Raw genomic sequence first — 13,768 nt, forward strand, 5'->3', positions numbered from 1 at the left:
GGAGGAAAGTGTGTCTGACAAATGGAGGGTTTGGGGAGTAAAGGATGGGGATGGAGGGATGAAGACTAAATAAAATCAAGCAAAATTTTTAATTTATGGGAAGAATTTTTATTTCTCCTGCGCCACTTGGCCTAGATAGCGCATAGATATAGAAAAGAAAAATCAAAACTCTAAGGCTTTTGGCCTCTATAGTGTTAAATGTTGGTTTGTTCTCCATGGTTTTCCTTTTCCAGCAGGGGGAAAGTGTTCTGACTCAGCTATTTCAATTTCATTTAACTCTTCCTTTTGGATTATCCTGATTGTGCCTCCTGCACCCCATAGTGCAGACTCCATTAGAGAACAGTAAGGCTTTCATTCCTGTTGGCAAAGTTCTATAAGCCTGTTTAGCTAATTGAAGCCTGTTTAGCTCATGATCCTCAGGGGGAGGAGTAATTGCTTTACTCAGTGTCTGTTCTTTGAAATTTGTGATGTTCCATCTTGAAGTTTAAATTAACTTTTTTTTTTTTTTTTTTTTTTCCTGAAATATCTTTCTGTGAAGGAGCCAGATTGCATGCTATTTGGAAATACACAGTCCTTCATTCTCTGAGTAGTTATCACTTTTCAGCTCTCTTCCATAAACTTATTTGTTTCACGATGTACTATAATGGGGCTTGGCAGAAGAAATAATGTGAAGGAGAAAGGAAGTTTACTTAGTAATAACCAGAGTTGAGATCACTTAATGTTCCCTATAGATACTTGCTGTACCATCCTCTTACTTTCTTAGGGTAGAGGAGAACTGATGATGGTTAGGTAGAGAGGGTTTGTATATCTGACTTGTCAGTTGGCTTAATATATTTTTGTTTAGATGAAAAGCTTAATTACCTGATAAGGGGTGGGTGGGAGGGTGTGTGTGTGTGTGTGTAAAGTATCTGAGTCATGCACGTTGATGTTTGCGTCAAGGTAGAAATAGTCTTAACAGAACTCTTAACTTGGGTACATGGTACAGTAACATGTTGCAGCTTGAAACTTGCAGACACATGACGTTTTATTATTAGTGCCCTACCAAATTCATGGCCATGAAAAATGCATCGCAGAGTATGAAATCTGGTCTCTTTTTTGTATGCTTTTACTCTATACAGATCCTTACTTCTGCGCTGCTGCTGGCTCTGCCTTCAGAGCTGGGTTCTTGGCCAGCAGCCGCTGCTCTCTAGCTGCCCAGTTCTGAAGCCAGCTCCGCCTCCAGCAGCAGCACAGAATTAAGAGTAGCAATACTACAACCTCCCCTGCAATAACTTTGTGATGCCTCCCCACCTCCCAATCCTTTGAGCCAGGACCCCTAACATTACAACAGTGACATTTCAGATTTAAATAGCTGAAATAATAAAATTTACGATTTTTAAAATCCTATGACTGTGAAAGTGACCTAAATGGACAATGAATTTGATAGGGTCCTATTTATTCATAGGCTCAGTATTGGATAACTGCGTCCATCTTGTAAAAGTTTTTGGCAATGTTTCACCAGAATTTGTAATGTAAACATACTGAATTTTAATTGGCTTTCTGTATGTTTTGGCCTTTGTAGACAGGCTGGATTCACCCCTGCGGCGCCTCCTGCTGGTGACTCCTGGGAATTAGCTCATTCCAGCTCTGCCCTCTGCAGGCCGGTGATCCGCCTGTCCTCTGGCCCCTGTGTCCCTTCCTGGACCCGGTGCCCTTTTACATGGGGTGCTGCCCCTTGCTAGTAACCCCTTTCAGGGTCTCCCCTCCCCAGGGAACCCCACCCTCTATCCCCATCTTGCCTCAGTATATGGCTACTGCCAGTCATTGTCTAGCCCCAAGCCCTGAGGCAGACTGCAGTATCAGCCTACTCATCACTGGCAAGGAGGGTTTGGACCTGCTGCCTTGGCCTACCCCTGGGCTGCCCTCTGTAACCCCCAGTACCTTTTAGCCCAATGCTAGGCCGCAGCCTGGGGCTTTCCAGGCTGGAGCTCCCCAGCCCTGTTTCACTCAGGTACCTTTATGTCCTGCAGCCAGGCCCATCTCCCTCTATAGCTAGAGAGAGACTGTCTTGGTTTCTGGCTCACAGCCTCTTATAGGGGCTAGCTGGGCCTGATTGGAGCATGGCCACAGCTGAGCCTACTTTTCCCAATGAGCCCAGGCTTCTTGCCCCAGCCTAAAGGCTATTTTCTCCAGTCATAGCCCCTTCCCAGGTCTGTTTTTAACTCCTTCAGGGCAGGAGCAGGGGTCCACCCTGCTACAGCCTTCTAACAATTTTTTGTCAGAAAACTAAGCCATTTTTGTGTGTGTGAGAGAGAGAGAGAGAGAGCGAGAGAGAGCTTGGATTATATGTGGAGTCAAACAAAAGCTTGCATAGGTTAACTGTTTATTTTTAATCAATTACTGTTCATCTGTTTGTTTACACTGTAGAAACCACTGGCTAAACATCATTATCAAGAGATAATGAGCAGAGTAGCACACTTTCAGTTCTCTGTTAGAGGGGCTCTCTTGTACACGTTGAACTGTCTGAGGGACTTGCAGGTAGTGGTTCAGAGGACATAAAGGGAGGGAGGGAGGGACGTGGGAGCCATCAAGCAGAGGGAGCACTAGCAAGAAGATACTTGGCAAGCAAAACTCCAAGTGCTACAGGAACATAATTGCTTTTTTAGATGAAGCTCATCAGTCTAGCTGGACAACAGATTCCTTACCCAACCATGAAGTTTGCAAGATGGCTCTTAGAGTATATGTTGCTATGAGTGCATCCACCTCAGTACCATAGTATGTGCCCATGTGCTCTTGATTGGAAACTGGAAAGTAGTGCTCCTGGGTCTGTGCCTGCACAGAACAACATCTCGTGTTATACCTACGTATAAGAAGATATAGGCAGGCACAAGCCAGCCGCCACTCAGTTCCTGCTCAACCACCTGTAGCTTGAGGCAAAGTCTTTGCTGTTTCAGCTTCTTGCCTTTTTCACCTTGTGGAAGTCTTGATTCATTTTTTGTTTTTCCCAATTTGTTTGTTTGTTTAATTTGTGGGTTTTTTTTTGTTTGGTGCTTCTGGAGAGGGATTTTCCCCCTCCTACTTCTGACCCTTTGTGCCAAGGCATAAATTATGCCTAACACACATGTTTAAGTCCTACCACAGGTCTTTTCCCTGCTGTGATGGACATTTAAGTAGCCTGTGGTGTTTGGGGGACTGCCATATCCCCTCAAAATTTAAGGTCTGGGATGTAAGGGCAGGTCCAAAAAAATGTGCTTTTATAGTTTTAGATCCAAAAAAGGTGGTAGGATAAGTAACAGTTAGTTATCCCTTATCTTATTTATTTTACCAAAAAGATTTCTCTTCTTTTCTCTGTATCTATCCTCACTAGGAAGCTAGGTTTAGGCTCCCGTAGACTGTCCCCTATTGCGTTTTGGAGACAGACTAAGTCAGCATGCCTGGATCACTGGGTTTCAAACTGTCTGACTTGCAGACTTTCTATCCTCATATCTGACGGACATGTGCAAAGCATCTGGTATCTCAGCAAGACCCACATTTCTCAAAAGTTTCCACATTGGCAAAACCTCATGGCCAGAACCAGGAAGGCAAGGGATCTCCAACTGAAATTACTTAGGATGGAGACCTTGGACCTTGAGTCTCAGACCTGTCCAGGCCCACAGTCTCCATCAGCTGCCTCTAACAGAGGACCTGCTCCTACCGCTCCTCGCCAGTAGCACTTATCTAAAAAGACCACACAAAAGAAGGCTAAGACTTCTACTCAGAGGGAATCAGCTAAGAAGCAGCGATTCCCCGCCTGCCAAGTCCATCTTGTACCTATGGTACTGAGCACATTGGACTCCGAGACCCCAGGTCCTTCCGACATTGGAGCTCTAATAGAGTAAAGGACCAAAGCGGGCAAGCTCTAACTGCCTCAGAGAGCACAATAAAGCTCTCCACATCAGCACCCACGGAACCGAAGAGGCACTCAGCACCAAGCAGCACAGTGACGCCACCTGTGGTGCCTGCACAGCTTGGCATAAAACCCTCAGCACCGACACCTGTAATGCGCATGGCCGCACCGCACCAGTTCTTATGGCATACAGATCTGCAGGAATCCTCAACCCCTGAATTGCTGCTCCTCAGCACCGACAGCACTCCAACCTGGTCAGTACTGAGTCCACTGTCAACTTCACCTCGCTCAGCTCCACCTCTTTCAAGTGATGAGGATGAGGAAGACTGAGGACTGTTTACGCACCTCATCACCCCTCACCCAAACTAGGGCCATCCAACCAATCAAATTACCCTGCAGATGAGTGCTCTTGGTCTTGGCACACATGGGTTCTGCCTCTGATGCCATTCTTTCCCAACTGGCCTTATTGGGACCTATGGGCATGATATAGGGCCCAACACTGCAGACCTCCTATCCCATCAAGACCCACAGCTCCGCAGTCACCACCACCATCTCTCCCACTACCTTCAGACACGCATGAGGGAAGGGCAAAGGTAACAGAGAAATTCAGATCAGGAGGCCATACCACCAGCTAACCTATCGTCTTCGTCACCCGACGAAACAATAATGCCTCCAACGCAGGGAGAACTTCAAGCAGTTCCAGGACCTTTTTAAGAGAGTAGCAGAATCTCTGGACGTATCTCAGGGGGAGCTACTAGAGTCACAGTACAGTCTGTTTGGATATAATTCAGATATCCACCTCTTCGAAGATTGCATTGCTAATCAATGACGCTGTTATGGCGCCTGCCAGAATGCCATCTTCTTGCAAAAGACCTGATGATAAATACTACATTCTATCCAGAGGTGCTGAATTCCTTTTTACATACCCCACACCAAATTCCCTGGTAGTGGAGGCTATTAATGAAAGAGGGGAATCAGCACCAAGCCAGAACAACTCCTTACAACAACAACTGAAAGAGGCTAGACCTCTTCAGTCGCAAAGCATATTTGTCTGGCATTCTACAGTTCCACATAGCAAACTGTGCATCTTTACTACCCAGGTACACTCACGCTGTCTTTTCAAAGATATCTGAACGTTTTGACCATTTTGCCAGTTCAAAGTCAAAATTACAAAAGACCACCTCATCGCCAGGGCAGCACTACAGGCCTCACTGGACTCGGCAGACATGGCTGCAGAATCCATAGCAACGTGTGTTCATGCGCTGTGCATCTTGGTTACATCTCTCCGGCTTTCCCAGGGAATTCCAGTCGACAGTGAAGGATCTGCCCTTTGAAGGCCTAAAGTTGTTTGCGGCCAAAACGGATGAGTCCCTTCACACCCTCAGGGACTCAAGGGCAACCTTAAAATCTCTGGGCATCTATACACCTGCAAATAAAAAGAAACAGGGTGGGTGTTGTACACAAAGATTCTGCTTAATGCTGTACTTGCAACCCCACAAGAATAACAAAGATGTTGGCAAAACCAAGATCAATTCTCGACATCTCAGCAATCCACTCCAGACAACAATTTTCAAGGTGTGATCAAGGGCACAAGACCACCACTCCAGAAACAGAAATAGTCTCCTGTCATTTCAGAGATAACTTGTCTCGATTTTTACCAAGTCTAAACACCATCACAACAGAGAGATGGGTTTTAGAATTTATCCAAAAGGATTACTCCATCCCCTTTACCTCTATTCCACTTACCCATTCTCACCTCCTCTTCCATCCCTCTTCAGAGACTTATCTCATGAGCACCTGCTGCAACAGGAAATAAATCACCTCTTACAACAGTGTCAAGGAACCTGCATTGCAACACCAGGGCAGGAGGGGCGGTTCGCATTGTTTTTTAACACAGAAAAGGACTTGCAGGTGGAGACCCATCCCGGACCTACAGAAACTCAACAAATTCGCAAGAACACAACTTTTCAAAATAGTATCACTATCTACAATAATTCCAGTATTAGAGAAGGGAGATTGTCTCTCAACCTTCAGGGCTTGTATTACCATCCACCCATCACACAGAAGATTCCTGAGGTTCACTCTAGGGAAACATTTCCAATACAATGTACTACCCTTCGGCCTGTCCACTGCTCCAAGGGTTTTTTCCAAAGTTCTAGCTCTCGTGGTGGCACTCTCTAAATAGACGCCACACAGGGTAAAAGACTCCCTAAAATGGTGAATACAACCAAAGAACGTCTGTACAGGAGTCCCATCTGAAATGCATGCAATCAATTTCTACCTCTAATTAAAAACTCAGCCATTGGGACCCTCATGGACAATACACCGTGCATGTTTTACATAAATCACCAAGGGGGGAGCACGATCATACTCCCTGTTCACAGAGGCAGTACAACTTTGGAATTGGTGCATCAACAACTGCATCAACATATCAGCATCCTACCTTCTGGGATTTCAGAACACAACAGCAGATGCCCTAAGCAGAGTTCTCACAAACCCATGAATGGGAGATTGAATACGGCATGTAGAATTCCAGGATCCAACTATGAGGATTTCCCACCATAGGCCTCTTTACAACTGCACAGAATACCAAGTGCACGCAATATTGCTACAGAGCGGGATTGGGACACTGTTCTCTAGGTGATTCTTTCCTCATCAAATGGGATGTGCCACTGATGTATACATTCCCTCTGACCCCACTCATAAACCAAGTCATTCACAAGACCAAGAAGAACAAATCCAGTGTCATTCTGATAGCTCCTACATGGCCCAGACAAATATGGTTTCCATATCTCCTTCAGTTGGCGGTGAGCCTGCCTTGAATCCTTCCCCTAGTACCTCACATTCTATCACAATATGCAGGACACATCTGCCACTCCACCGCAGCCTGGTTACTCCATGACTGTGGTTGAGAGAGCCTGTTCAGATGAAGTAAAAGATATATTAGTGAACAGTTGGAGAGTGAATACCAAGACGACCTATATCCAAAAGTGGAAATGATTCAGTGTTGGGTGTCAAGATAAACAGATCTTACCAACATTTTCTCCTCTACCAAGGGTCCTGGACTACATACTATAATTAAAAAAAAATGGGGCTCTCCACAGGCTTCATCAGGGTACACTGGGCAGCTCTTACCTCTTTCCATGACGAAGTGGATTGAGCCACTATATTTGCCCACTTGATGATTAAACGCTTTCTTAAGGGCATTGAGAATGCCTACCTCACAATAAGGAACGCTTTGCCCATGTGGGACCTCAATCTTGTCCTACATGGGCTTATGGGAAAACCATTTGAGCTACTCGCCACATACTCATTCCTCCACTTATCCATGAAGGTGGCCTTACTTATGGCCATTACATCAGCGAGAAGGCTGGGAGAACTAGGGGCAATGCTGGCACACACCCCATACACAACTTTCTTTAAAGACAAAGTTGCCTTAAGACCACACCCCAAATTCCTACCCAAAATTGCCTCCCCCCTTCAACTGAATCGGCCTATCTACTTAACTGTGTTTTTTCCCAAACCACATGCAGATGGAAGGGAGGCATCTCTCCCACATGCTGTTTGTTCATTTAGAAAATCTCCGACTATTTGTTGCTATAATAGCTTCTCCTATTGATTGTTCTATCGCAAAATAGAGACTGACTAAGTGGATATCAGGATGTATCCACCTCTGTTATCAAAACTCTCATCTACCAGTCCTAATGAACTCTACCAGGGTTCTTTGGACATCAGTAGGCTTCCTCAATGTCCCTATTGTTAACATTTGCAGAGCAGCAACTTAGGCATCAACCCATATATTCACAAAACACTATGCCTTAGAGCAGGCCTGCACAACATGCGGCCCGTGGAGGCTCACTGTGCGGCCTGCAGGAGGATTGTAAATCCTGCGCACACGGCGCTCTGCGGGCAGCCCGGCGCTCTGCGGGCAGCCCAGAGCCCTTTGAATCCCGGCCATGGCTTCGATTTAAAGGGCTCTGGGCTCCTGGTGGCTGTGGGCAGCCCAGAGCCCTTTGAATCCCGGCCGTGGCTCCAGTGACCAGGCTGGGGCTGGGATTTAAAGGGCTTGGGCTCCCCTCAGCGGCAGGAGGTCTGGACCCTTTAAATCCCTGCCCCAGCCCCGCAAAGCTGCGGGTTCCCCCAGCTGCTGGAGCCCTAGGCCCTTTAATTTGCCCCTGAAGGCTCCCAGCCACCTCTTCAGCTGGGAGCCCCTGATTGATTTAAAATCAAGTTATCACCTCTCCACCTCCAACCTTCTTTTTTGGCCCACAGTTATTTTGGTGGGGCGACGCTGAGGAAGGAGGGTTTGTTTCTGCAGGGCTGGGTGTCGCTGGGGAGGGGTGTTTCCGCGGGGCCGGGAGATGCTGGGGGAGGGGTGGGGGGGGTTCTGCGAGGCCGGGGGGTTTCAGCCCTCAGCTGTTTTCTTTGAAGTAATGTGGCCCTTGCCACTTTACAAGTTGTGCAGGCCTGCCTTAGAGCAACAATCAGCTTCGGACACTTGCTTTGGACTCAAGGTGTTATCTGCCATACACATTGCAACTCTGAAGCCCCTCCTCTCCCCCCGCCCGCCCCCGCACTGCGGGGTACTGCTCAACAGTCACCTAAAGTGGAGCACCCACAGGGACACTCCTCGAAGAAGAAAAGGTTACTCACCTTGTGCTGTAACTGAGGTTCTTCGAGATGGTTGTTCTTGAGGGTGCTCCACAAGCCCTCCCTCCTCCCCTGTCCTTTAGAGAAACTGAATGAAACTCCAGGGTAGAGAAGGAACATAGGGACGGTTGACTGTGGACCCCTATGTAACCACTCGGAGCAGCACTAGATGGCAGTGGCACATGCCCAATCGGGTGCTGCTACCACAAATCTCCAATTACATGCGCAGGGTATGAAGACACCTAAAGTGGAGCACCTGCAGGGACAACCATCTTGGAAAACCTCAGTTACTGTACATCGTGAGTAACCTTCTCATTTGCAGAAAGAATGAAGGGCCAATGTATTTCTCTGCAGTAGTTGTCAAAGTGAGTTTTGGGTTGTATTTTGACCTGTTAGGAAATAACTGGGGCACAGTCCCCCACTAGATCTCAGTCCATGCCTACTAAAAGATGTTCCCAGAGCAGAAATCTGCAAGGCTGCAACTTGATTTTCTCTTCAGACCTTTGCCAAGCCTGATGCCACCGTACCTGCTTCCAGGGATGACCCTATCTTTGGTGATGCAGTTCTCTCAACAGTTCTTGACTTGCCTTCCCACTACCCACCACCTCTTTGAATTACTGCTTGGGAGTCTTCTATGGGGAAGTGCCCACAGAGACATGTACTCGAAGGAGGATAGGTTACTTACCTTACAGTAACTTGTTCCTGTGGGAGCTCCACCTCCCTCCTTCCCCTCTGCTGTGAAGTCTCTGGCTTTGTTGCTCAGTGGTGGTGGGCATGCACCTGCATATTATTGCTTTTGTTTGGATCACAAAGTGTTCTGCGCAGGTGTGGCCTGCAAGCACTACTTTGCATTTTTCTTTCAAGAGCGTATGGGCACATGCACCCTATGGGGGGACAAAAACCATCTAAAAGAATTCAGATTGCTGTAAGGTAAGAAGTCTCTCCTTTGTTAACTTGTAAAGATTACAGAGGGAGCCTAGCTCTTGGCTTGCAGTTTTGAGGCTTATTGAAGGTGAGAAATGAGTGTGTTCAGGGACTTATGTGCAGCATACAACTGGTGAGAATTTTATGCCATTATATTTGGTGTAAAAACTAAGTAGTGGGATGTTGTGCAGATAGATGGGGTCAGGTGAGGACTCTAGAAGTCAGGTTCATGTTCCAATAAAGCAGGGGTTGGCAACCTACGGCACGCGAGCCGATTTTTTTCATGGCACGTGGGGTGGGCTGAGCTGCTCAGCCCGCCGCCACTCTGGGGTTCCCGCTTTTGGCCCCTTGCCAGCCGGGGTCCCACTCAGCACCCACTGCTGGCCTGGGGGAAGGAACTTCAGGCTGGCAACGGGCTGAGACCCCAGCTGGCAGGAGCTGGTGGTGGAAACCCCAGAGTGGCAGCGGGCTGAGCTGCTCAGTCTGCCCCGGCTCTGGGGTTCCCACTGCTGGCCCCTTGCCAGCCGGGGTCCTGCCACTGGTCCCACTCAGCCCATCTGCTGGTGTGGGGGAAGGAACCGCAGGCTGGCAGCGGGCTGAGACCCCAGCTGTCAAGGAGCCGGTGGTGGAAACCCCAGAGCAGTGGCGGGCTGAGCTGCTCAGTCCACTGCCGCTCTGGGGTTCCCGCTGCTGGCCCCTTGCCAGCCGGGGTTCCACCCAGCACCCGCTGCTGGCCTGGGGGAAGGAACTCCAGGCTGGCAGTGGGCTGAGACCCCAGCTGGCAGGAGCCGGTGGTAGAAATCCTCAGAGCGTTGGCAGTCAGCCCCCTGCTGCTCTGGGGTTCTGGCTGCTGGCCCTTTGCCAGTAGGGGTCCCCTCAGCCCCACTCACCTTGCTTCCAGTTGGAGTTCCAGCGCAGGCCCCCTAGCAGACAGGGTCCAGGCTTCCAGCCCTGCTCAGCCCTACCAGCCACCAGCTCCACTCACCTCAGCTGCGGATCAGGGGTTCCAGCCATTGACCTTCTGCCAGCTGGTTATCAACTTATAACTCAGAAGCCTGTTTGCAGCTTAAAGTATCTAAATAGGTGCCACCAGACATTGAAAAACTCAGCAAGGAAAAGCAAGGGCAAGGATCATGCTAAACTAATAAGATCTGAATTTTAATTTAATTTTAAATAAAGCTTCTGAAGCATTTTGAAAACCTTGTTAACTTTACATATAATAGTAGTTTGATTATATATTATAGACTTAGAGAGAGACTTTCTGAAAAACATTCAAATGTGTTACCGGCACTCGAAGCCTTAAATTAGAGTGTATACACGAAGACTCGGCACACCGCTGCTGAAAGGTTGCCGACCCCTGCAATAAAGCTTTTCAAGTCTCCAGAATTAGATTTCCTTACCCAGATGTGTGGATCTTATGCTGTTCCTCCCTTTCCATGGCAAGTGATCTGACAACTGCAGCACTTGTTTACATGAAAAAAAAATAGGAAAACCATTTGCACTGAAAATGGCTATATAGCAGCAGTAAATGAAGGGCCAGTGCCATATGATGGGCAAGACCTATTAGAGAATAACTGAATAATTCCTTATGTGTGTTGGAAATAAATTACAAGCAGTATGACTCAACATGACATGTCTGATGTGCTGAAAGTTGACAAGCTTGTAAAAATCAATTATAATCATTAGCTTAATTAGTTAATATTATGCAGTTTGAAAACTTGTGTAGTTGTAGCTTGAAGTTGTACCTGTGTCTTAATGGAGGTGTCTTACACCTTACAGTGTGGCAGCCAACGTCCTGCCCCCACCCCATTTAGACTACAGACAGATTAAAAACATAGCTTTGGCAAATTATGATAAACTTTGAGCCCAAATAAGTCAATAAAAACTGATTGAGCTTTAAAGATGTTCATGACCGTCAGGACAGAGGCTACTGTAGCAGAGAGACTGGGTGGAAATTGTTTGTACAGCATTTGGCCCTATATTTTTGTCTGTTACAAAACAATAGTTGAATTATAAGTTTGCCACTTTATAGTCATATGTAATGTGTTAATCAGGAATTGATAGGTAGCCTTCTCCTGGAACTTGTGCTTTTGTGTGTGACTTGTGTTCATTTTTTTTTTTTTTTGTTCCATGCATGGCATGATATTGTTTCCATGCTGATAAAAACCAGTTACCATCTTCAATCATCAATTTCAAACTGGTTCAGTAGATCAAACAAATTGGAAACCAAAAGTAAAGATGGGGAACATTGCTATGTGAATTCAAAACAGTTTTGATGTTTTTATATTTTCAAATCTTGTAGTAAAAATACTAGCTGACCTCACTTTCTCTTGTGGATAGGGCAATTGGTATTCCATTTTGGTGCTTGATCTAAGTTAAAATGAGACCCTCAGCCTTGATTTTCTTCTTTAATTATATATATTTAGAATGGATGCTTTGCCTGTAGGTTAACAGCTGGATCCAGACTTGAAACTGTGGAAAATGAAGACCTGAATGAAAAAACAATAAAGCCTGAGAAGAAAACACGAAAAAAACCATACACTACATTATATGTGTCTTCTAAACCAACTCCTGAAACACAATGTCCTCAGCAATAAAACTCAGTTTTTCCAGAGCAAATCTGGAAACTTAGTCTTGCCTTAAAGATTCTGTTGTGAAGCAATGAATACGTAGTGTACTGTTTTTAATGTACATATATTTTGCATTTTAAGAAACCTGTTTATCTGCCTTCTGTTTCATGAACAATTATTAATATTATGGCTTGTATTATGCAGGGCTCTCACCATTCCTATTTGGTTAACCTCAGAAGTGCCACAAAAATAAATTCTCTTTGGTAACTTGACTCAAAATGTTGTCCCATCCTGAATTTTAGTTAGGACCCTAATCATTAGTTGCTTTGGGTTTCCAAAAGTGTAACTCAGTTCAGAATGACTAGAGTTGACTATGGACATCCTGTGAAGCTATATAATAAATACAGATGTAAACTGAGTAGGACAGCTAGTGAATAAAATATTGTGATACTACACTGATGGAAGGGAAGATACAGAGAGAACAATAAATACCAACGTTGTTAAATTCCTAAAGGTTGTTTTAATTGGGCCACCTTTCAAAGCTACATTTTCCCCCAATGTGTAGCAATTTCTGATTTTCAGTGCACCCTATATACTTAAATACCACATTTAACAACTTCTTTAAAAGTCATATGAACATGGAGTGCTTTTGAAATGCTAGAAAGAATCTTGTAAATGTGCCAGCAGTTAAAATAAACCTTGCTTTACTCCTTTCGAAGGTGCCGATAAATGTTGCTTAGTTTTCTAAATATAAAATTCTAAAAAAAAAAATAAAAAAAAAATTCAGGAATTTTTTAGTAATATTATGTGTGTAAAAACTGACTATGTACTAAAAGTTACTGCTCTTAATGTAATTACTTTTTTCTGTTAATTTTGTTTGTAGAATACGAAACATGTAAGCTTTCTGTAACAATAAATAGCTTATTGCAACTTGCACATTGTACTTGGGAATAAATATGCAGATAACGTGCAGGTTAATTCTAATGGATGTTTGTGTTCCCAGTTAAGACTTCTAAACTACTTAATTACATTTGAAGTATGGTGATTGCTACAGTTGCTCTGGTTCCCCCTAGTGGCTAATTTAGCCCATTCAATTTCTTGCCAATAGCCTTTGTACCTAAGATTTTTGAAAGTTTTAGTTGGGAAATTATTCCAGTAGTTTTTACCCACTGATAAACTTGTTGAGTAAGTCTTTATGCACTTGTGCCCTGATTTCCCCTACCCCCTCACCCCCCCCCCCCGGCATTAATCCCCTGAAACTTCCATTGAAAACTCTGTGCACCAAACTGGAAATGTAAACCCTCCAAAATGTGGGTGCCTGAAGTTAGGTTCCTAAATGTGTTCAGCGCTTAAACTAAAGTGGATCCAGATTTTTGTGTTAGTTGCAGGTAATCAACTCTTTAGAAAACTGAGGTGACTAAAATCAAAGGTAAACTTATTACACAGCATGAGTCTTAGCCAGCAATAGAACTTGGCCATTGATGTACAATCCTGTTGTACTTTGAGCAGTTCAATTAATTTTTAGCTTGTGTTGTACTGATGCCCTTGTTTAAAAAAAAAACAAAGAACCAGAAAAACAAACAAAAAAAACCTTGCCTTGTGCGTGTCTCAACCCTGGTAGAGTTGCCCCTGCCTGGACACTGACCAGGCTATTTGTGTCCCTCCACACTGGGCTTTGTTGAGCTCTTAACCTTCCTTTGAACTGAGTAGGTTGTATCCCTGTCTTTTTCCTTGGTCTCCCGATGCACTTCTTGGGCAC

The 13,768-nt window shown here is 45.3% G+C and overlaps 1 protein-coding gene across 2 annotated transcripts in view; it reads left to right on the forward strand.

Annotated features, from left to right (window-relative positions):
* Positions 1-12,780, forward strand: part of SPDL1 (spindle apparatus coiled-coil protein 1) — a 53,248-nt gene extending 40,468 nt beyond the window's left edge. Inside the window, exon 11 of one of the 2 annotated variants that reach the window (XM_050962672.1) lies at positions 1,562-2,289. In XM_050962672.1, coding sequence (XP_050818629.1) covers positions 1,562-1,721 — 160 coding nt within the window. In that variant the 3' untranslated portion in view covers positions 1,722-2,289. Of the gene's footprint in view, positions 1-1,561; positions 2,290-11,885 lie in introns of those variants that run through there. The other variant, XM_050962673.1, reaches the window with a different exon arrangement.
* The last annotated feature ends 988 nt before the right edge of the window (positions 12,781-13,768 follow it).

The sequence above is a fragment of the Gopherus flavomarginatus genome, chromosome 7, assembly GCF_025201925.1.
Source record: "Gopherus flavomarginatus isolate rGopFla2 chromosome 7, rGopFla2.mat.asm, whole genome shotgun sequence".
In the NCBI taxonomy this organism is placed as follows: Eukaryota; Metazoa; Chordata; order Testudines; family Testudinidae; genus Gopherus; species Gopherus flavomarginatus.